General features: G+C 38.6%; 1 protein-coding gene and 1 long non-coding RNA gene across 7 annotated transcripts in view; one reads left to right on the top strand and one right to left on the bottom strand.

Annotated features, from left to right (window-relative positions):
- LOC125004644 (integrin alpha-L-like) overlaps positions 1–23070 on the top strand; it is a 32675-nt gene that overhangs the window by 5234 nt on the left and 4371 nt on the right. The window contains exons 1-18 of one of the 5 annotated variants that reach the window (XM_047579432.1): positions 8075–8972; positions 9375–9489; positions 11538–11629; positions 12085–12167; positions 13202–13298; positions 13382–13512; positions 13594–13736; positions 13832–13982; positions 14197–14329; positions 14426–14484; positions 20240–20351; positions 20441–20571; positions 20682–20821; positions 20955–21105; positions 21219–21351; positions 21471–21601; positions 22589–22728; positions 22858–23008. In XM_047579432.1, coding sequence (XP_047435388.1) covers positions 8924–8972; positions 9375–9489; positions 11538–11629; positions 12085–12167; positions 13202–13298; positions 13382–13512; positions 13594–13736; positions 13832–13982; positions 14197–14329; positions 14426–14484; positions 20240–20351; positions 20441–20571; positions 20682–20821; positions 20955–21105; positions 21219–21351; positions 21471–21601; positions 22589–22728; positions 22858–23008 — 2142 coding nt within the window. In that variant the 5' untranslated portion in view covers positions 8075–8923. Of the gene's footprint in view, positions 1–2027; positions 2140–2222; positions 2354–2434; positions 2578–8074; positions 8973–9374; positions 9490–11537; positions 11630–12084; positions 12168–13201; positions 13299–13381; positions 13513–13593; positions 13737–13831; positions 13983–14196; positions 14330–14425; positions 14485–20239; positions 20352–20440; positions 20572–20681; positions 20822–20954; positions 21106–21218; positions 21352–21470; positions 21602–22588; positions 22729–22857; positions 23009–23070 lie in introns of those variants that run through there. The other 4 variants (XM_047579428.1, XM_047579427.1, XM_047579430.1 and 1 more) reach the window with 4 other exon arrangements.
- Positions 3843–20074, bottom strand: LOC125004649. Of its 2 annotated transcripts, none has more exons than XR_007112369.1 (3): positions 19758–20074; positions 19511–19581; positions 3843–3922 (listed from the first exon to the last, which is right to left on the bottom strand). It is a non-coding gene; the product is annotated as an uncharacterized LOC125004649 (long non-coding RNA). The 2 variants fall into 2 exon arrangements; XR_007112370.1 differs by lacking the exon at positions 3843–3922 and adding an exon at positions 8038–8091.

The raw sequence follows: 23070 nt of genomic DNA, 5'->3' as shown, positions 1-23070 counted from the left end.
AGAGGGAGCAGGAAATTAAAGAGGGGCCAAATTTGGTACATTCTGATAAAAACCAGATTTAGTTTTGACAACACTTTCGGAAAAGCCGACATCATCAGTCTATAAGTCTACCATAAAGAGAAGACTTTAGAGCAAACACAGAGGGTTCACCCCAAGAATAGTGGGAACAAAAAAGTCACTGTCAAACATTAGAAGTTAAATCTCAAAAAGTTGGACCACTTCAGCAATCTTTAGACACGTGAAACTCAGATCAACATGTACCGGGGTGGTGAGAAAAAAACACAGGGAAATGATTGGAATGGATCATGATCTGAAGAAAACATCCGTAAAATATATTGGAGACGATGTGATGCATAAGAATGCATGGCTTCCTATAGCGCTGGGTATATAGAGATATACTGTCAGAATCAGACAAATGGAACGAGTTGAATGGATCACAGTACACATGGAAAATGACCCAGAACATAATGTGAAAGCAAACCACAACTCATCCTCTGGTGATGTTCATACATTTATAACTTCAGACTGTCTTTGCCTGAAAAGGATTTTGGGTAAATTGTTAAAAATTGAACGATATATCTGCGACCATGTGAATATGTCCAGTCAGACTGCTGATTTTTTGAAGTCGACTAACATGTTGTGAAAGTCGAGTCAACTAGATGTCATACATAAAAATACAGCAAAATGTAACGCTTTCCAACATCGAAATCTATGTTCTAGACATGAATACTTATTGTAGCCAAGTGCATTATACTCAAAATGTGTTACTAATTTGAATATTTTAGTGAGTAAATAAATTCCCCATAACTATGAGGAGAGTCAAAATAGAACGCAACAGTACACACAGACTCCATTTGTTGTTTGAAACTAGAGAAGCAACTCTCTCCGTTGATAAAAGAGAGCAATGCTGAAGCTAACCAGGAACCTCAGCTGACAGAGAAAATATGAAGCTAAACTTTGAATTTCACAGTCAGCATGTCAGAATTTCTTCTTACGTTTCAATATTATATCAACTTATCGGTATCATTATATTTGCCCTTTTTCTGATTTCTTATTTTTTATTGTTTTGGTTGCATGTTTGTTACACCTGAATGTTTGAGATCATCAAACTAATTTAAATATAAGACAAAGATAACACAAGAATACACAAAATGCACTTTTTAAATGAAGGTTCTTATTATTAAGGGAGTAAAAAAATCCAAATCTGTATGGCCCGGCGTGAAAAAGTGTTTGCCCGCCTCTTAACCATACCCTAACTGTGGTGTATCACACCTGAGTTCAATTTCTCTAGCCACGCCCCGGCCTGATCCAGAATCAATTAAGAAATCACTTAAACAGGACATACCTGACAAAGGTCCTCAAAAGCAAGATATCATGACGAGATCCAAAGAAAGAAAGAAGCAATTGAGATCAGTTTGGAAAATGTTATAAAGCCATTTCTAAAGCTTTGGGACTCCAGTGAACCACAGCAAGAGTCATTATCCACAAAGGGCGACGACTCATCTGAGAGGTCACAAAAAGACCCCACAACAACATCCAAAGAACTGCAGGCTTTTGGAAAAATACTCAAACCAGCTGTCTTATCTGGCTAAGATTTTGACGTTGTTACCTTTAAAGGATTATCCTTTGTCCTTCAGGTGTAAGTGAACCGCTGAGTGGTTCCCTGATGAGCTGGCTCCTGTGCTGCCATGTTCTAAGATGGCAACGTCAAAATCTTAGCCAGAGAAGACAGGTGGTTTGAGAGAGGAGTAGAAGGAAGCTATCTATGTCAAATTCAATTAAAAGTTCTCTTAACAGAGGAGGTGGATTGATATGTGATCTGCCATCAATTCACAATACAGTCTTAACTGGTTTCTTAAAGAAACAAGTCAAGCAAGACTCTGATGTATTTCTACCTAAGTGGAACTTCATGTAAATTGTTGAAACCATTGATGATATTCAAATTTCCTGGCATTGTTAAAAAAACATGAAATCATAAAAAAAAATACTGTACTAATGCGTTTAAGTTATGATATGATGTGATCTAGGCTTGTGGTCCAAGTGCTGCCAAAGGAAGCAATGAGAGCTCATACCTGAACACTGTCTGTTACAAGATCTCCCATCATCAGTCAATCAACTCTTTTACCCCTAGTTTCCAAGGTAAATTTTTTTTTGCATTACATTACATTGTCTTCAATATTTTGGCTTGGTTAAATATTCTTTATGAATTTGGATCAATCCAGAATACACAAAAGCCTCTGTGGAGTTGGTCTTTCTATTTGATGGATCAAGAAGCATGACTGAAGCAGAGTTCAACAAAAATAAAGATTTCATAGTGGAGATAATGAACAGCCTGAAGAACACGTCTGTCAAGGTCACTACACTTCTACACTTTATTTCTCAAAGTATGATATACATAATATGAATAATGTGTAAATTGTTTGCATTTTTTCAGTTTGCAGCAGTTCAGTTCTCCTCACATTACAACAAAGTTTTTGATTTCCAAGACTTTGAAGCTGGAACTGCGATTGATAAACTTATGAAAGAACCTCATATGAAGATTCTCACCAACACGCACAAAGCCCTAACATATGTGCTGTAAGTTCAGTCACATTACAAACAACTGGAACTGTACAACATGTTGACCTATTCACGGTATGAGATGAATCTTTATATATTTGAATCAAAGTGGTACTTTTACATTCACCACAGGTCCCACATCTTGGAGAACCCAGAGGCAGGTGCATCTCCTAATGCAACTAAAGTTCTGGTGCTAATCACAGATGGGGATCCCAGTGACCCTGACAGAAATGGCATTGTTAAAAAATATGACGAAAAAAACATCATTCGCTTTGTCATTGGGGTAAGCAGTGATGTCTCACTATTGTGTCTTATTTCTCCAACACATAAAACAATCACATGATGATTGTGAGTTGCCACTGTCATACAGACAGTACGACTAAGACAAGAGTAGATGCACTTTTCAAATACTACAACTAGTCCTGACTCCAGTTTTTAGTCCTACATTGTACTGAACTGTGTTATTTATCCTGCAGATGTCAGAATTATAAGGTTCCTTCATCATTTCATGTTTCACTCTGGTTTCAGGTCAAAGATGCCACACTGGATAAATTTAGGATCATAGCTTCAGAACCAAAGGATCGAAATACCTTCAAAATTGAGAACTATCATGGACTCACAGGAATACTGGAAAATTTAGTAACAATGGTGAAGGTTATTAACGGTAATATATTTGTCCTCTCTTTCTGCAAACTAGTGCTACAACAACACCCTTATCTTGCTCTTGTGCCTCAGTAGTCATTGCAATATTACAATGTCATTTCAGCTGGAGCAGAACAGATGAATGAAATGTCTCCTAGTGGATTCAGTGCAGTCTTCTACAAGGTGAGTAATGGAAATGTTTCATATCTAGTGGCAAAAGTTAAGCATATAACTGTTATCACAGGTACAGTAACAGATTTATAAAATATGACTGAAATTCAGTTAGTGAGTGAGTCACACACTTGTTGGACTAGTATGTTCTCCTTATCAAAACACAAGAAAACGCTTTTAGCTCTCGCTTCTGATTGGACTGATGTTTATTTCTGCTGTAATAAAGTTAAACCAGACAGTTCACCACTAGTGAAAATTAGAGGAACCGCCAGTTTGATGGCTTAACAGTTACTAAAATACTATTTAGTATTTCTTCATTGCACCCAGATATTTTCTGTTGAGTTTATCCGTCTGATCTGTTCTATGATTTCAATGATGATCAGCTGCTTCATTGGAAAGAGTATTTTAGCTACAGCAAATCTGTACCTGACAGAATATCCAACATAACCATCACTGGGATCTTTGTTCCTCTTTGTTACATCTTGGTTTACAGGATTCTTTAGTTCTGGGTTCAGTCACATCAAATAGTTGGCGTAGTTCACTCCAAGAGCTTCAAGGAAAGCAAAGAACACAAGTGGCAGATCCAGACATGCAGATTGACTCCTACATAGGTAAACTTATTACTTTGTTTTTAACCAGAAACGTCAGATTGACACAATGACTTTTAAGCAACACCGTTATTGTTAATATTTAGATGACTATTTAATTACTGACCAACGCTGTTGCAGGATACTCTGTTTCTACTGGGGTGAAGAACGGGCATTCTCTATATTTTACGGGTGCACCGAGCTTTGAGAACACTGGACAGGTCGTACTTTTCATTTACAATGGAGGGAACTGGACTGTTTCCCAAACCATAAATGATGACCAGGTTTGTAAATGTGCCAGATTAGTATGTTTATTGCGTATTGTGAAAATTGTATAAAAACAAGATGATTTAGAAAAATGCTTCATGGACTTAGGTATAGGTTTGGCAGCAGGTATAAATATCAGAGGTGAAGTGTGGTAAGGGTCACAAGCTATAGGGGGCAGCCCGTTGAGTGAAATCTCTATGCAGAAACCTTTCAACACTTAAATCTCATATTTATGGGAAGTGTCTCTTGATTAAGATAAGTTAACCCTTTATTGGACCCAAAGTGAAGCAGCAGTTTATATGAGAAAAATAAGTAATAAAACACTCAGTTGTACAAAAAGTATAATAACATACGTAAAATTAAATTATCGTTTCCACCCTACAACATTTTCAGATTGGTTCCTACTTCGGTGCAGAGCTGTGCTCATTGGATGTTAACTCAGACAGTGACACTGATTTCCTGTTGGTGGGAGCTCCTCTGTTTTACCAGCCACAGGAGGGGAAAGAAGGCCGGATATACATCTACACACTGACCGATGAGGTGGGCAGTGGTTTGGATTGGATTACTGTGAGATTCATACTTTGTTACAACCCAGCTCTTAGGCCATAACAAATAAGGGGAACACAGCAATGAACTGTTAGCAAAAGATTTTATAAATTAATCAAATTAAATATGTTCTTTGTGGGATGTGAAAATCAATAACATCAGCAGTGTGTGTGATGCATAGGTGAACAACGTGAGTGTGGCTAAAGTTATGTAGCCAAACCTGTAGGATGCCTAAGGAGGAACCACAGCAGCAGCAAAAACAAGCAGCTCAAACAAAGGCAGGGGTCATCACAACTTTTACTCTCTAAATCCGTATATCGCTCCCCTTCGTACAGATACGACTGAGAAGTGAACTGCAAGTGCTGGCCCCCTCCATGGGTAGATTTGGCTCCACCATATCTAGTCTTGCAGACCTGAATGGAGACGGACTCCGAGACGTTGCTGTTGGAGCCCCCCTTGAGGATGATAACAGGGGGGCTGTGTACATCTTCCTTGGAGACCGAAACAAAGGGATACAAGGAATTTACAGCCAGGTAGGATGGAGAAGATCTGATAAATTAGGAAAAACTATTCCTCTAGAGTCTAGACTACAAAACGCAACAAAGGCATGCTAAAAGATCAGTGGTCAAGACCAATCAGCACTTTCTGACATACGTTAGGGAGTATGTCAGTACCTTTTACTGCTACCACATCTTTTAGTTGGTAGTGAGTTAATAAAACACTATTTTAAGTAACAAGTATCTTATTATTCCAGAGAATCACAGGAGAGAAAATAATACCTGGGATCAGATTCTTTGGACAGGCCATCGATGGGAACATTGATGCCGGAGAGGATGGACTTTCACGTATTGTAGTTGGATCACCAGAAACGTCTGTTGTCTTAAGTGTGCATTAAAATCGAACTAAATATCCCATTTCAAACTATTTTAGTTTAGTCAATGCCTTTCAGGTTCAAGAGAGAGCCCGTTGTTCATGTTGTTGCTCACCTGTATTTTCACACATTACATTAAAAGTGTTGATATCACTTGTCTTTCTAGTTATCCATCTATCCATCCAGCAGCTTTGAAGCTTTGATTATTACTGTGGAATTATTATTCTGCCATTCTTAACAGAAGCTTGGCTGTGCAAAAATGAAGTTAAAATTATGATGCCATTCCTCTGTAGCAATGTGAACAAGTGTTTGTGTGTTTCTATCATACAATTACGGGATGTTTAAGGTTGAAATTCTGTGAAGAGAAATTGGAAGTAAAGAAAACAATAAAGTTTAAAGGAGGCTTTTCTTGTTTTTCATCACTATCTGACCTGGGCATACAAATACACAAATATTTTCAACTAGAATGAATAAAGTGTAGACCAACTGATCAGCATGACGCAGGAGGGGTCAACTCTGTACAACAGTTTATAGTTCTTCCTGTTTCTCTTTTTATGATGAATACAGACTACTGCCACCTAGTGAGTGTGTTAATGCTACAACCACCTCCTCTGTCTCTCACTAATTATATTAACTGGTCATTGTTATTAAACACACTGTTCAGCCATAACATTAAAACCAATGGAAACAACATTGTCCACCTTGTGACACTTCAATACTCTGCTGTTATATATATACAGTGGGGGAAATAAGTATTTGATCCCCTGCTGAATTTGTAAGTTTGCCCACTTCCATAGAAATGATCAGACTCTGGTTTTTATGGTTGTTTACTGGTTATGGGTATAGACAGAATATCAATCGAAAATGCATAAAAAACACACAATCTAAAAGTTATAAATTGTTATGTATTTTATTAAGGGAAATAAGTATTTGATCCCCAACAATTCACTTAGAATTCCGGCTCCTACAGATTGGCTGGTGCGCATGTGGCACACAGCTGTGCTCAGTCAACTAATTACCAATACTCCTGATCTTAACTCGTCATGTATATAAAGCACACCTGCTCTAAGAATCAGTTTCTTACATTCCAACTTCTACAGCACCATGGGCAAGACCAAAGAGCTGTCAAAAGATGTCAGGGACAAGATTGTAGACCTGCACAAGGCTGGTATAGGTTACAAAACCATCAGCAAAAGGCTTGGTGAGAAGGTGACAACTATTGGTGCCATTATTCGCAAGTGGAAGACCCATAAAAGGACCATCAACTGTCCTCGGTCTGGAGCTCCCCGCAAAATCTCGCCTCATGGAGTGAGGATGATGATGAGAAAGGTGAGGGAGCAGCCTAAAACAACACGGCAGGAGCTTGTTAATGATCTGGAAGCAGTTGGGACCTCCGTCACCAAGAAAACAGTTGGCAACACACTGCGCCGTTATGGATTGAACTCTTGCAGTGCCCGCAAGGTCCCCCTGCTCAAGTAGGCACATGTACAGGCCCGCCTTAAGTTTGCCAGTGAACATCTAAATGACTCAGAGAAGGCTTGGGAGAAAGTGCTGTGGTCTGACGAAACCAAAGTTGAGCTATTTGGCATTAACTCGACCCGCCGTGTTTGGAGGATGAAAAAACGTGAGTATGACCCAAAGAACACCATACCCACGGTTAAGCATGGAGGTGGAAACATCATGTTTTGGGGCTGTTTTTCAGCAAAGGGTACAGGGCAACTTCACCGCATTATGGGGCCAATGAATGCAGCCATTTACTGTAACATCTTGGACAAAAACCTTCTTTCCTCAGCAAGAACACTGAAGATGCCTCGTGGGTGGGTTTTCCAACATGACAATGACCCAAAACATACTGCCAGGACAACAAAGGAGTGGCTCAAGAAGAAGCATATTAAGGTCATGGAGTGGCCTAGTCAGTCTCCAGACCTTAACCCGATCGAAAACCTGTGGAGGGAGCTGAAGCTCCGAGTTTCCAAGAGGCAGCCAAGAAACTTGAAGGATTTAGAGACTGTCTGTAAAGATGAATGGGCCAAAATCCCTCCTGCGCTGTGTGCAAACCTGGTGACCAACTACAAGAAACGTCTCATCGCTGTGCTTGCCAACAAAGGTTTCTCTACAAAGTACTGACTTGTGTTGTGCTTGGGGATCAAATACTTATTTCCCTTAATAAAATACATAACAATTTATAACTTTTAGATTGTGTGTTTTTTATGCATTTTCGACTGATATTCTGTCTATACCCATAACCAGTAAACAACCATAAAAACCAGAGTCTGATCATTTCTATGGAAGTGGGCAAACTTACAAATTCAGCAGGGGATCAAATACTTATTTCCCCCACTGTATATATATTCTGCAGGCATTTGTTTGGATATAGACATGTACAACCTACCCCTTCCCACAGCAATGACACTCCTTAATAGCAGCCATCCCCAGGCAGGATGCAGCCTGACATGGACACACATTTGAAAACAGGTTAATCTAAATAAAAAAAAGAGAGAGAAATTCAACCATAGTTGATAGTTTTGGTTGTTTTGCTAGCCCACATGGGGCAAACACTCTCCCAAAGAATTGATTTATTCCAACTAGAGAGAACCCACGGGATCGAGCATTTACATGGTTATTAGGAGCTAGTTTACTATTGAAGAGATATCAAAAGGTTATTGACCGAGCAGGTCTATACTTGCATGACATCTGAGTGCTTAAAATGTTAAACTTTTTTTATTAAGTATAATGATTTGAGTGAATGATGCATACTGCATACTGAACTGAATGAATCGTTTATTGATAACTGATCTCTTGGAGGGATTTTAGTCAAAAATGATCAAAGTCCCTTAAATCCCCTTTCTTCCCCATTCTGATGCTCGGTTTGAACTTAAGCAAGTTGTCTTGATCACCTCTACATGCCTAAATGCATTGTATTGCAGTCATGTGACAGCTACTATTTGTGTTAACAAGCACTGGAACCTAATAAAGTGGCAAGTGAGTGTGTATATGCTAACTTCATTGACCTTGATTTCCTAAATGAAAATGATAAACAACATTTTAAAAGTTTTCTTATGCCCTACAAGTATTTCCAATTATTTCAATGAGTGCTGTATAAAGGGTAAATGAGGTTGCAATGAAATTGATCTGAATTCAGGAATACAAAGTTAGGACATACGGTCAATGCCCTCCTCTTAAATAAATAAAATGTACGATACTCCCATTTTTTCTGGCCCCTGTTTTGCCTTTAACCTTTTCCTTATATTCATTAGTCTGGGAATGACCTGTGGAAAGGATGCATCTGAAGAATTACATAGTGTGGCTCATCTATATGGTGGCTGTTGGTAAGATACTATAAAATATAAAAGGATGCTTCATGTGTCTGAGGAAAGTGTTTGAAGGAATAATTTAACAGCTAAAGAGATGTCCTGATTTGTCCGTATGTCCGTATTTAAAATGTGCAGATGGAGTCAATGTGTTTAATCTGATGTGAGGGAGGCAGGAGAAAACTGTTTATGTTTGTCAGTGCGAAGTTCAAACCCCTACGCAAACAGAAATGAAGGAAGATCTGTGGATTTACAGGGGAGTTAAAAATCAAGGTAGAAGACATGATTTCAAAGTCACAGATAGGTCCGAGTCCTCCTTTAATTCTCGCTCAGATGAGTTCTAACTTCTACTCACCCTGATTTCAAGAAGGTACAACAGTATTGGTAAATAGCGTAATACTTTCTTTTCTCAAACTGCAGCCGCCTCTGACCCTTTGGCTTTCAACATCAATGCAACAACTCAGCACACCATCACAACGGAACAATATTTCATTCAAAATAAAGTGCTACAATTTATGTCTGAAGACATCAGAAGGTAAGTGTGGGTGACTCAAGTTAATAAACTGTTGAATGCACCTTCAAATGCAATCTGAGCCATCGTATCTCAAATGCAACCACATTGTGTCTTGGGCATGTTCACTCTTGTACTTGGTACTATTGATCTAAACAGGGCCCTGGATCAGTCTTGCCGGATAGGAAATGAATAAATATCACACTGCTGCTTTAAAATGACCATAATTTGTTAGTTATTGTTTAGTTTGCAGTTCGTTGCGGTGTTCAACTTGAAAGATCACACGCAGGACGGTGCAATCAAAAACTTATCTATTCTATGTGCATATGTGCTATGTAAACTGCAGTAACCTAAGGAAAAAACACAGATTGGGAACACTTCCCCAGATATCAATCCACAACTTATATCTGTCTCACCCGCAATTATACACTGCCAAAAAAATAAAGGGAACACCTAAACGACACAATATAACTCCAAGTCAATCACACTTTTGTGAAATCAACCTGTCCATTTTGGAAGCAACACTGATTGTGAATCAATCAATGAAACATGAGGCCTACAACCCTCAGACGTTGCTCAGGTAGTGCAGCTCATCCAGGATGGCACATCAATGCAAGATGTGGCAAGAAGGTTTACTGTGTCCGTCAGCACAGTCTCCAGAGCATGGAGGAGATACCAGGAGACAGGCCAGTACACCAGGACCGCTACCTCCCCCTTTGTGCAAACAGTGACAGGAGGAGCACTGCCAGAGCCCTGCAAAATGACCTCCAGCAGGCCACTAGTGTGCATGTTTCTGATCACACTGTCAGAAACAGACTCCATGAGGCTGGTATGAGGGCCCGATGTCCACAAGTGGGGCTTGTGCTTACAGCTCAACACCATGCAGAGTGACTGGCATTTGCCAGAGAATACCAAGATTGGCAGATTGGTCATTGGCTCCCTGTGCTGCTCTTCACGGATGAGAGCAGGTTCGCACGTGACAGAGTCTGGAGACGGAGAACGTTCTGCTGCCTGCAACATCCTCCGGCATGACCGGTTTGGCAGTGGATCAGGAATGGTGTGGTTTTATAAATAGTTCTAATCAGATACTTTTATCACAGACATTTCCCTCACAGACACAACACTGCCTGTCGAGCACTTTGGACTTTTAATAGTGATAAAACCAATAGTAGAAAACTCCACACTCTCTGAATTAACAGTAAGTAAACCACAAATTAATTTATTTTAATTCTAATTAGTCATGTCGTAGGATCAACATGATACTCATACTGTGGGGAGGCATTTCTTGCCTGTCCGTTCCCCAGACATCATGTCTTGTTTGGGCAGCCGAAAGGTTGACGGTTCGATTCCGCCCTGTCCCTTGTCTGTCCGTTGTGTCCTTTGGCAAGACACTTAACCCACCTTGCCTCCAGGTGTGTGCTCCCTGGTGTATGGTCGTGGTGGTGGTCGGAGTGGCCGTAGGCACACATTGGCAGCAACGTTTCTGTCTGCCTGCCCCAGGGCAGATGTGACTACTGAGGTAGTTTCCCAGCACCGGGGTGTGACTGTGTGAGCGAATGGATAATGCATACAATTGCAAGTGCTTTCAGCATCTAACAATGGAAAAGTGCAATATAAAACCAATGCATTATTATTATTTGTTCCATCCACCAATGACACGATGCACCAGGACTATCCAGGAGTTCACTGATGCTTTAATCCAGGTCTGGGAGGATATTCCTCAGGAGAACATCTGCCACATTATCAGGAGCATGTCCAGGCACTGTAGGGAGGTCATACTGGCACATGGAGGCCACACATATTACTGAGCCTCATTTTGACTTGTCTTGAGGAACTTCCAAGATTCCAAATCCAGCCTTCCATGGGATAATAATTTTGATTTACATTTTTTTGTGTTATTCTGTTCTCATCGCATTTCACTATGTAATGAATAAAGACTTTCAACTGGAATTTTTAATTAAATGAGATCTAGGATGTGTTATTTTAGTGTTCCCTTTATTCTTTTGAACAGTTGTATATAAGGCATAGAAAATCTATTTCTGTATTTTCATGATTTTTGGCCTTTTCTACAGAATACTTCCCACTGCTCCCTCACAGCTAAATGGGTCTGAAGAAATGTGTAACTCTGATCTGGACCAAACCCACGTGTGCATCATTTCTCCAGGTACATAAACATGTTTGTGAAATTAATGCACTAAATGGGAGCATTAAAAACAAGTTGCAAACATTGGAGTTGAAGTTGCAAAATATCAAAATCATCAGCAAAAACTATTTAGTTGATTGTCAGTTTTGATTAAATACCTTTAGCTATTTTTTGAAGTGACTGTGGTAAAACATGGTCTTGTTCAGTTTTTCAAGGTAACTGCATCTTAGCAACACAGCATGAATAGGATTATCCAATTGATGCAGAGGTATTTTTCCGCTGTATCGGTTGATACATGCTTCATAATGAAACCTAAGTGTCATGTTACCAGATTCATAATCTGATAAGAATAGACTCATATTCGGATAAGAATTGAGTCTGACTATGCCATGCTAAGCAAGTTCTCGATATTTCTTAAGGAAATGGTGGTATCTTTTCTTTTTATAAACAGTTCTAATCAGATACTATTGGCACAGACATTTCTCTCACAGACACAACACTGCCTGTCAAGCACTTTGGACTTTCAATAGTGGAAAACTCCACACTCTCTGAATTAACAGTAAGTAAACCACAAATTAATTTATTTCAGATCTAATTAGTCATGTTCTAGGATCAACACGATACTCACATTATACATGGTTCCCTTAGGCAACATTAAGAAACAAACCAATTTCTGTTGCTATGCAGATGACACCCAGATACATTTATCCATGAATTAACTTTAAATCAGTCGGTTAAACTAAACACAAGGGCTTGGATGACTTGTAAACGTCTACTGCAAAACTCAGACAACATTCATTAATACACAGGATAAGATGTTACAATCCCTTATGTCAAGATCCCACGCAAAACACATTTAGTCCAACTGAAAACTGACCAGCGGGCTAGCTGTGAGAAGACACCAGCTAACTAGCCTAGCCAACGTAAGTAGGCAGTATGCTGCACATCATTGGGGTTTTCAAGTGGGCATATCCCTTCACTGATATTTCGTTAGGTTGGACACTTCAAGAAGACTTAACAGTGAGTTCCAGCATCCTGGAGTCACCCCCCACCCTGGCTGCCACAGTGCAACCGCGTTACTTTCAACAACCAAGAGATCGGCGTAGCCCTTTTTAATGCTATTAAACAAAATATACAATTCTGTCCGTCGGGTGTTCAAGCTACCTGCCTCCCTGGTTCGGGGAGGGGATGGGGATTGAGGATACATGACTGAACCACAACCCTCACACCCACACAAAATCAAACTACCAAACGGTCTTACGGTTTACCCTGCACATGCAGACCTAATCAAAACCAAAAATAAATATCAGTTATATCTTGTACTCTTGATAGCATCATGATTACATTCTACATGTATGCCTTAATCCTATGACAGACACATGTTTATCGCTCTGTTCAAGGTTTGTTCCTGTTAAAAGGGACTTTATCTTTCCACTGTCACATTTGTTTTCGAGCTTTCAAACTTTGTGTTCTCTAAAGCTTCTTGAGACAATTTGTATTGTTACTAACGCTATATAAATACAACTGAATTGCATTAGATGAGTGAAAACAATACCAAAACAATATTTAATTACAATGTCCAATCTGGTGAAGGTTTGCAGGCCAAGTGCAGTCTATGGATGTCACAACAATTCCTATCCGGAAAGCGTGTGTTACAAGATGGGAAATCGTCAGCAAATCAACTCCTCAGGTTTCCAAGATAATAGACATTTAGAGAGCCTACATATTACCTCCTAATACTTTAACCTGGTTAAATATATCATTTATTTTCAGAAAGCACAAACAATACAGTGGAGCTTGTTTTTCTATTTGATGGATCAAGAAGCATGAATGAAACAGAGTTTCAAAAAAATAAAGATTTCATAGTGGCGATAATGGACAGCCTGAAGAACACGTCTGTCAAGGTCACTACACTTCTACACTTTATTTCTCAAAGTATGATATACATAATATGAATAATGTGTAAATTGTTTGCGTTTTTTCAGTTTGCAGCAGTTCAGTTCTCCACAGATTACAACAAAGTTTTTGATTTCAAAGACTATGAATCTGGAACTGCAATTGATAAACTTATGAAAGAACCTCATATGAAGGGTCTCACCAACACATACAAAGCCCTAGAATATGTGCTGTAAGTTCAGTCACATTACAAACAACTGGTACAGTACAACACCTTACCTATTCATGTTTATTCTGATCAAAGTGGTACTTTTATATTCATCACAGGTCCCACATCTTTGAGAACCCAGAGGCAGGTGCATCTCCTGATGCAGCTAAAGTTCTGGTGCTAATCACAGATGGAGATCCCAGTGACTACGACAGAAATGACACTGTTAAAACGTTTGATGAAAAAAATACCATTCGCTTTGTCATTGGGGTAAGCAGTGATGTCTCACTATTGTGTCTTATTTCTCCAACGGATAAAACAATCACATGATGATTGTGAGTTGCCACTGTCATGCAGATGAGTAGATGCACATTTCAAATAACTAGTCCCGACTCCGGTTTTTAGTCCTACATTGTACTGAACTGTCCTGCAGATGTAAGAATTGGGAGGTCCTTCATCATTTCATGTTGCACTCTGGTTTCAGGTCAAAGAAGCCAATCTAGATAAGTTTAGGGAAATAGCTTCAGAACCAAAGGATCAAAATGCCTTCAAAACTGAAAACTATGACGGACTCAGATTAAAACTGGGAGATGTAGTAACAATTGCAAACATGGCAGGTGATGTCTTTGTCCTCTTTTGGTGATATTAGTCTTACAACACCCTTTTCTTTCACTTGTGCCTCTGCAATTATTATATGTGCAATGTCATTTCAGCTGAAGCAGAACAGATGAATGACATGTCTCCAAGTGGATTCAGTGCAGTCTTCTACAAGGTGACTAATGGAAAATGTTACTATTTGTACATGTAGAGACACATAGAGACTCACTGTCAGTTTCAGACAAATGAAGCAATGAATGGATAGTGCATCACAGTACACATGGATAATGACCCAGAACATACTGTGAAAGCAACCCAGAACTCATCCTCTAGTGATGTTTATACAATTCAAATTTCAGACAGACTTTGGCTGAAAATGACTCAGGGCAAATTGTTAAACATTGAGCAATATATCTGTGACCAAGTGAATGAGTCCAGCAGGAGTTGAACAATATGTGGTGAAAATTAAGTTGACATCAACTAGTCGTCAACAAAATGTGGCTAATCAACTGACGTTAGTGTAACCAAGCTAACTTTAGCCTGAAGTTGGTAGTCCATTTACGCAAGGGCTTATGCGGAAAACTTTAAGCTTACTATGAAATTTATTGCAAGACAACTATTGAGTAACATTGTATGACATCAGCAAATTAATAAAGTCATTGCAGGTGTGTTGTGCAGAATCTGCGCTTCATGGTGTTGAGCATGACGACATAAATATAGGATGCAGCAACTTTTTAGAGTTTGATAGACAGAATATACGCACAATAGGCAGAAATGTTGCAGACTACACACTAACATTTACATCCAGTCCCATCTCAATGTGCTCCAAGTTAAAAGTCGGCACATGGAGCATGCATTTGACAAACCATACAGAAAAATACCTTCTGATATAACTGGTTGAATTGTAACAACCCATATTCATAACAAATGTACAACCGAATCACAACATATCATTCTCCAAACCCCATATCTTTGTTAGAGATTGCAGTGCAAAGTGCAACGCAAACGTGGGCTAGTCTTTGCCTTTCACAGCCTCACACAGCTCTCTTTGTTTTTTCTTTCAAATTTGATTGATAAGCTACAATATGATGTACATAAAATACACAATGACATTTCATACCTTTGTCAAGAATTACACTATATAGTAGGGGTGTACGATAATTAGCGAAATTATGACATCATTCCAATAAGTCCAATATCACGACTTATCGGCCCGATAACATACAATATATATTTTTGTCAGCACTCTGCTGTGAGACTTCGTTTTAATCAGGCGCTCCCTCTCATACATGAGACCTGCACGGCCTACAGTGAATGCTGCATTCAAGCAGTGTGAGTATAATCGGAAAAGCAATCTTCTGATTGAAAAATTGCATTACTCCCTCATGTCAGAAAACAACTCGTCAACTCTGTCATAATTATGGTAGTAGCAGACTGATATCAACGTCTTATCCACAGTATTTTACTCATTGCCCTGGATGTTACACATAAATCACAGAAACATGAACATAAAAAGGTCAGGGAAATGAATCGCAAACGGGGAAAAGGGAATTTCTGTCACCACATGAATGCATCACAATGTGCATACGTTTGTAAATATACCAGATGGGGGCGGTAGTGTGGGAGTTTTTTAAAGTATCCAAGAAAGACAGTTCGCTGGCTGAGTGCAACAAATGTTTAAAGAAAATACCACAGGGAGGGAGAAATAGCATTGAACTAGCATAGAAATGCATAGAAATGTTTCATTATCAGTCAGTGCATTATTTATTTTTTAGAACTTGTGGAATGCACTTTTTCACTTTATTGATGCAAAGTATTTCAGGTCTAGGGGCCTTAATTTTTTGATTTTCATTCAAAATATCAAATAGTTTTGTTTGACCTTGATCTTTTAGGAAATGTTTGCTTGCTAATAGTTTTTCATCTGAAAAAATAAATATCTTCATTTTAACCCTTTAAGGTCCACGACAAGAAAAAAGCAATGGAAAAAAATTTCTTTGCATTTTTTACTCACTTAGGATAACAATAACAACAATCAACTGTTTTTTCAAAATCAGACCCCACAGTTTTTGAGATATTGGCCTCTACCAAACGGTTGAGATTTTTGTTCATAGTAAAAGTATCATACATTTATGCATACAAAAAACATTGAGAACAAGTCAAATAAAATGCTAATCATCTTCAAGAAATTAATTGAATTCATGTTCATGTCATTAATGGCAACAGTACAAATGTTTTTTGGTGATTGTGCAACAGCCAAATGGCTTTTGACCTGTGGTGGAACTACACAAACGATTTTGAAAACCAGTATTAGTATTAATTCTACTAATTCATTCTTGATATTTACCATATACACAGTACACATAAAATGTCTCAGACATGGTGAAAAATCATATTGATAAATATGTAATATATAATATGTAATATGTAATTGAATAACATTAAATATTAGTGACAGTGAATATTCATATGTTCTTTATTTTAAAACAATTGTAGCATCACTACCTTTATCGCTACAATTGAACTGTTAGCATGTCATAGCATGTTTTAGACAGTAAAAAATTATACTTCAAACATGCATATGATGGATTTTTTGTTGCATTAAGTTACATAATTCTGTTCAATAACACCTCTGAAACAATAATATGTCAAAAAAAAGTTCTTACCTTTGAAAATTCCGCCAAAATCTGTCTTCATGTGATGATACAATTTTCTCACTCTCACTTGCTGTTCGAAGGAATGCTGAAAATGCATACTGCTCACAGACGCAGTGCCACCTACAGGATTTTTTTTAGCATTGCGCAACTAAACCAAGTGGCAGAGATGGCTCATTCAGGTTGAGTTAATCTCAATGCATTTTTTAATGAGATATAGTGACTCAAAGTGTGGTCTACCAAACGGTTGTACAGAACCTTAAAGGGTTAAGAGTCAAAACTGTTCATTAGTCTTTCTTATCTCCAGGTATGTTATCGATTATCGCTATCGGCCTGTGGAAGTAGAAAGTTACCGATAGGGATGTCCAATATTGACTTTTTGCCAATATATTTTCCAAATTCTTAACTTCCAATACCAATATCAACCAATATGGTATACTGATATATGCAGCCGTTTTTTTTTTCTTCGTCCAGACTAAAGGTGAGTGATTAGCCACACTAGCTACCTGTTAGCCACACTAGCTACACTCTGTTTAAGCAATATTACCCGAGAGGGTGACACTTGCGGACCTGACCGCATCTCCGTCATGCTCAAATGACGTTTAAGCACATCCTCGAGGGTAATATTGCGATTATACAACAATTACCAACAAAATAAAGCGTATAATTAAATATATATTCACATAAATTCACATTTATTTTGAACCCTCCGCCGTATCATGGACTCACCGGAACAACTGACGATCCAAACATTTCCAGAAACTCCACAGAGTTGTAAAGTCCAAAAGTTTAAATGTATTGAACAAAGATCTATGGAATAATTTCCAACATGAACATCATGTTTTTGTCTAATGGAATATTCCTCTTCAGTCCATATTAGTCCACCTTAAGCCTGTAAAAAATATTTTCTCTGTGCTCACTGAACTGTTTGATCTCCGACGTGCTGCACACAAATGAGTTACACCTGTATTAACAAGGCGGTCTAACAGAATATTTATTAAAGAAAGCTGAAATTGTAAATTCAGATGTATTACTTTATTGAAGTTGACTTCCAGTGGACTTATTCGTATTTGTTTACATGTTATAGATTTTCAGGACGTGACAATGTGGAGATGGAGTAGGGATATTTTTAGTGATGAGTCAGCCGTGCTGTAATGTTGATTTGAGCACGTTCTAAATGTCTTATTGACTAATCAGATTGCTTGGCTGGAACTACTTGTTGTCTAATGTTGTTTTGGCTTCGGGAGCGGTTTGGTAAGGTCATCAATCGTGTGCCGGTAAATGTCTCAGGACCCCACAAGCAGCCGCAGCAGGAGGGCGCAGCCGCAGCGGCATTATCTGTTTTCATTATCGGTGGTAAAACCGATAACGATCTGAACAGATATTACAAAAATAGGCTATCGATTATCGATATTATCGGTTGGCCGATATTATCGGACATCCCTAGTTATCAGTATCAAAAAAAAGTTAGCGTGCATCCCTACTATATAGCCAGGAGTTTGTTCCATTGTGCTGATTCATAATCTGTCCTTTATTATTCCAAATTCTAATGATAAAGTAAAAAGAAAAAAGAAAAATACATAAATAATGTATTTAAATGTAATTGTGCTTTTATTCAGTTGACTATCCCCTTTAATGAGAGGTTCAGAACAATTCAAATTCTAATAACAAATTATTATCATACCAAAAGTTTACATATCACATAGGACATGTATCGAAGGGGTCAAATTATTGCATATAATGGAAATTTTGGAATTATTGATCATACATCGTACAGAGGGTGAAGTAATTGTACAAATACGATTATCATAGGATAAACATACTGTACAATCGTTTTTATATGATAACCAGATCCTGAAATGTAGATGTGACATGAGGGTTTTCTGAATAAAGAGCACTAACGTTTACAATTAACTGATTTTGATAATAGTTTTTATACTCACAGTGATGAACAACTGTATGTACACACCCACACACACACACACACACACATATATATATGTATATATATATATATATATATATGGGGGCGTATTAATGAACATATATTATATGCACTTTGCCACATCCAAAATGGCGGCGGCGTTGACGTACGATTCAGTGCTCAATGCGACATCTACGTATGCTTACATCTGCATCCAACGGTCACTCAACGGGTGGTTGATATCCCATGATACATTGCAACCCCTAACGGCTCCGCCGTTAATGGCTGTTTATGAGACACATTTTCGTCGGGAAAATATGAAACTTTCAAGACGAAAAAAATTAAGATAAAGGTTATACTAACCCCTCCTCAAAGTTTATATTTGTGACTTTCTTAACTTCGTCTTTGTGAAATAGGGCTAGTGAAGTATAGCCGAGCGCCCAGTGTGTTGACTCTATCCAACGCGTAAAATTAAGGCGGTTATCGAGAAAACAATATCTAGTTTGAAAGCCTCTGGACTTTTTCAAGACAAAGGAAATTGGCCCCATTCGTCGCGTTCTGAACCCCTGGTCTACACCACACTCATCACCATGTTCTCATAACATTCACTCAATGAGCAATCCTACCTGCCCACTAGACCTGTGGCGGCCGGGTTCACGGCTGGTGTTTGGTGCAGCTGCATCTTGGTTCTGAGGAGCTACGAGACAAAGTTTCCCTGTTATGTGGCGTCGCATAATCATATTATTTAAATTACATAACGTTAGGTTAGGCAGCTAGTTTACAAGGCAACATAACTCATTGAGTTGATAGGCTAATCAATTAGCTTGACTGGTTTAGGTCTAAATTGCATTTTTTTTAAACCGCTTGCCTTACCTTTCATCAACATAATTTCTGCTTGTGGTCGTTTTAACGCTTTTTTTTCTTCTTTTCTCCTTTTCGGCGCCGCTCTCGCTCTTTTTATCTTTCAGTTTGCTAAATGTTTTTTTTCGCTAACGGTCGGACGCACTTCTGGGGGTGGAGCCAGGCGGCTACAACCGCCACAGACGTATTACGTAAGGCTGCGTCTGAGATAAATAAATAAATTAATTAATAAATAAATTTAAAAAAGATATAGAGAAAGTAAGAGCATACACGTAATGCCCACTCTGTATCACGAATGAATCCAACATAAATAAAAAATAATACTTGCACCGGACCTCGCTGCCCAAACGTCAGACCGGCCCACCGGAAATTGTATCGGGCCTCCTGCTCGTCATTGTTACGTTAAGGGGGGCGTCAACGAAATAATATTGTCATCGTCATTGTTGACGTAAAACAACATTGCTAATATGCTAATATGATATGATGTGATCTAGACGTGTGGTCCAAGTGCTGCCCAAGAACGCAATGAGAGCTCCTACCTGAACACTGTCTGTTACAGTGTCTCCCATCTTCAGTCAATCAACTATTTTACTCCTGGTTCCCAAGGTAAAATTACTTTGCAATTATTTATCTTTTCATTTCAAATTTTTTTTTTGACATGGTTAAATATTCTTTATGAATTTGGATCAATTTAGAATACACCAAAACATCTGTGGACCTTGTCTTTCTACTTGATGGATCAAAAAGCATGACTGGTGCAGATTTCAACAAAAACAAAGATTTAATAGTGGAGATAATGGAGAGCCTGAAGGACATGTCTATCAAGGTCACTGCACATCTACACTTTATCTCCGGTAGTACATACAGTGTGATATACTTAATATGAATATGTATTTATTGTTTTTGTTTTTTGTTTGTTTGTTTGTTTGTGTTCAGTTTGCAGTAGTTCAGTTCTCCACACATTACAACAAAGTTTTTGATTTCAATGACAAAGTTGGAACTGCGATTGATAAACTTCAGAAAGAACCTCATATGAAGGGTCTCATCAACACACACAGAGCCCTGACATATGTGCTGTAAGTTCAGTCACATTACAAACAACTGGTACAGTAGCTACAACATCTTTAGGTGATAAATGTTGACGTATTCATGGTTTTAGATGAATCTTTGTTTATTCTGATCAAAGTGGTACTTTTATATTCACCACAGGTACCACATCTTTGAGAACCCAGAGGCAGGTGCATCTCCTGATGCAACTAAAGTTCTGGTGCTAATCACAGATGGAGATCCCAGTGACCCTGACAGAAATGGCATTGTTAAAAAATATGACGAAAAAAACATCATTCGCTTTGTCATTGGGGTAAGCAGTGATGTCTCAGTGTTGTGTCTTATTTCTCCAACAGATAAAACAATCTCCACTGTCATGCAGACGTCATCATACAGACATCATTTCATGTTGCACTCTGGTTTCAGGTTAAAGACGACAATCTAGATAAATATAGGGTCCTGGCTTCAGAACAAAAGGATCAAAATGTCTTCAAAACTGAGGACTATGATGAACTCACAAGAAAACTGGAAGATGTAGTAACAATGGGGAACATGGAAGGTGATGTCTTTGTCCTCTCTTTGTGCAACACTAGTGTTACAACGACACCCTCATCTTCCTCATGTGCCTCTTAATAATAATCTTCACTATTTTTGACTTTATAAATTTGTTTAAATTAGAATACACCAAAAAACCTGTGGAGCTGGTCTTTCTCTTTGATGGATCAAAAAGCATGACCCACGCAAAGTTTGACAAAAATAAAGTTTTAATAGAGGACATAATGGACAGCCTGAAGGGCACGTCTATCAAGGTCACTGCACTTCTACACTTTATTTCACACAATATGAGTAATGAACAATACTGTGCAAAAGTTTTAGGCAGGTGTGTGGGGAAAATGCTGTAAACTAAGTATGCTTTCAAAAATGCAAGTGTTAATAGTTGATTTTCATCAATTAACAAAATGCAGTGAATGAACAGAGGAGAAATCTTGCACAGTTTTTGATGGAGCTCAGCTGGTAGGTTGTTCCAAACATCTTGGAGGACTAACCACAGATCTTCTGTGGGTGTGGGCTTCCTCAGATCCTTCTGTCTCTTCATGTAGTCCCATACACGTTCCATGATGTTGAGATCTGGGCTCTGTCGGGGCCATGCCATCACTTCCAGGACTTCTCGTTCTTCTTTACACTGAAGATAGTTCTTAATGACCTTAGCTGTATGTTTGGGGTCTTTGTCATGCTGCAGAATAAATTTAGGGCCAATCATACGCCTTCCCGATGGTATTTACTGAAGAAGAGTCTGAACCAAGCAAAGCAGGACTACAGGTGGAAGGTGGAGAGCAAGCTGAGGAACGATGTCAGATGGATGGATTTTTGTCTGTAACTCCTCCATGAAGACCACTTCTGGCCAGGCTTCTCCAGACAGTAGATGGGTGTACCTGGGTCCCATTGGTTCTGGCAGTTCTGAGCTGATGGCTCAACTGGACATCTTCTGATTTCAAAGGGAAATAGGCTTGGTGTGTTTTTCATCTGCTGCACTAAGTTTCCTTGGCCATCCTAGAAAATCCCTGACTTTGTGCATGTCTAACTATAACGATTGATGCTGATTTGAAGGCAAAGTGCAGTAACACCAAATATTGATGTGACTTAGATTGTCCCTGTTGTTCGCTCACTTTGCATTTTGTAAATTGATTAATTTTTTTATTATTTTTGAAAGCATTCTTAGTTTACTTACGGCTTTTTTTTGCACGCCTGCCTACAACTTTTGCAGAGTGCTGTATTTATTGTTTGATTTTTTTCAGTTTGCAGCAGTTCAGTTCTCCACACATTACAACAAAGTTTTTGATTTCAAAGACAAAGCTGGAACTGCAATCGATAAACTTCAGAAAGAACCTCATATGAAGGGTCTCATCAACACACACAGAGCCCTGACATATGTGCTGTAAGTTCAGTCACATTACAAACAACTGGTACAGTACAACATGTTTAAGTGATAAATGTTGACGTATTCATGGTTTTAGATGAATCTTTGTTTATTCTGATCAAAGTGGTACTTTTATATTCACCACAGGTCCCACATCTTTGAGAACCCAGAGGCAGGTGCATCTCCTAATGCAGCTAAAGTTCTGGTGCTAATCACAGATGGAGATCCCAGTGACCCTGACAGAAATGGCATTGTTAAAAAATATGACGAAAAAAACATCATTCGCTTTGTCATTGGGGTAAGCAGTGATGTCTCAGTGTTGTGTCCTATTTCTCCAACAGATGAAACAATCATATGTGG

Source organism: Mugil cephalus, chromosome 2, assembly GCF_022458985.1.
Source record: "Mugil cephalus isolate CIBA_MC_2020 chromosome 2, CIBA_Mcephalus_1.1, whole genome shotgun sequence".
In the NCBI taxonomy this organism is placed as follows: Eukaryota; Metazoa; Chordata; class Actinopteri; order Mugiliformes; family Mugilidae; genus Mugil; species Mugil cephalus.
The sequence above is the reverse complement of the archived record's forward strand: the minus strand, read 5'-3'. Positions and strand labels throughout refer to the sequence as shown.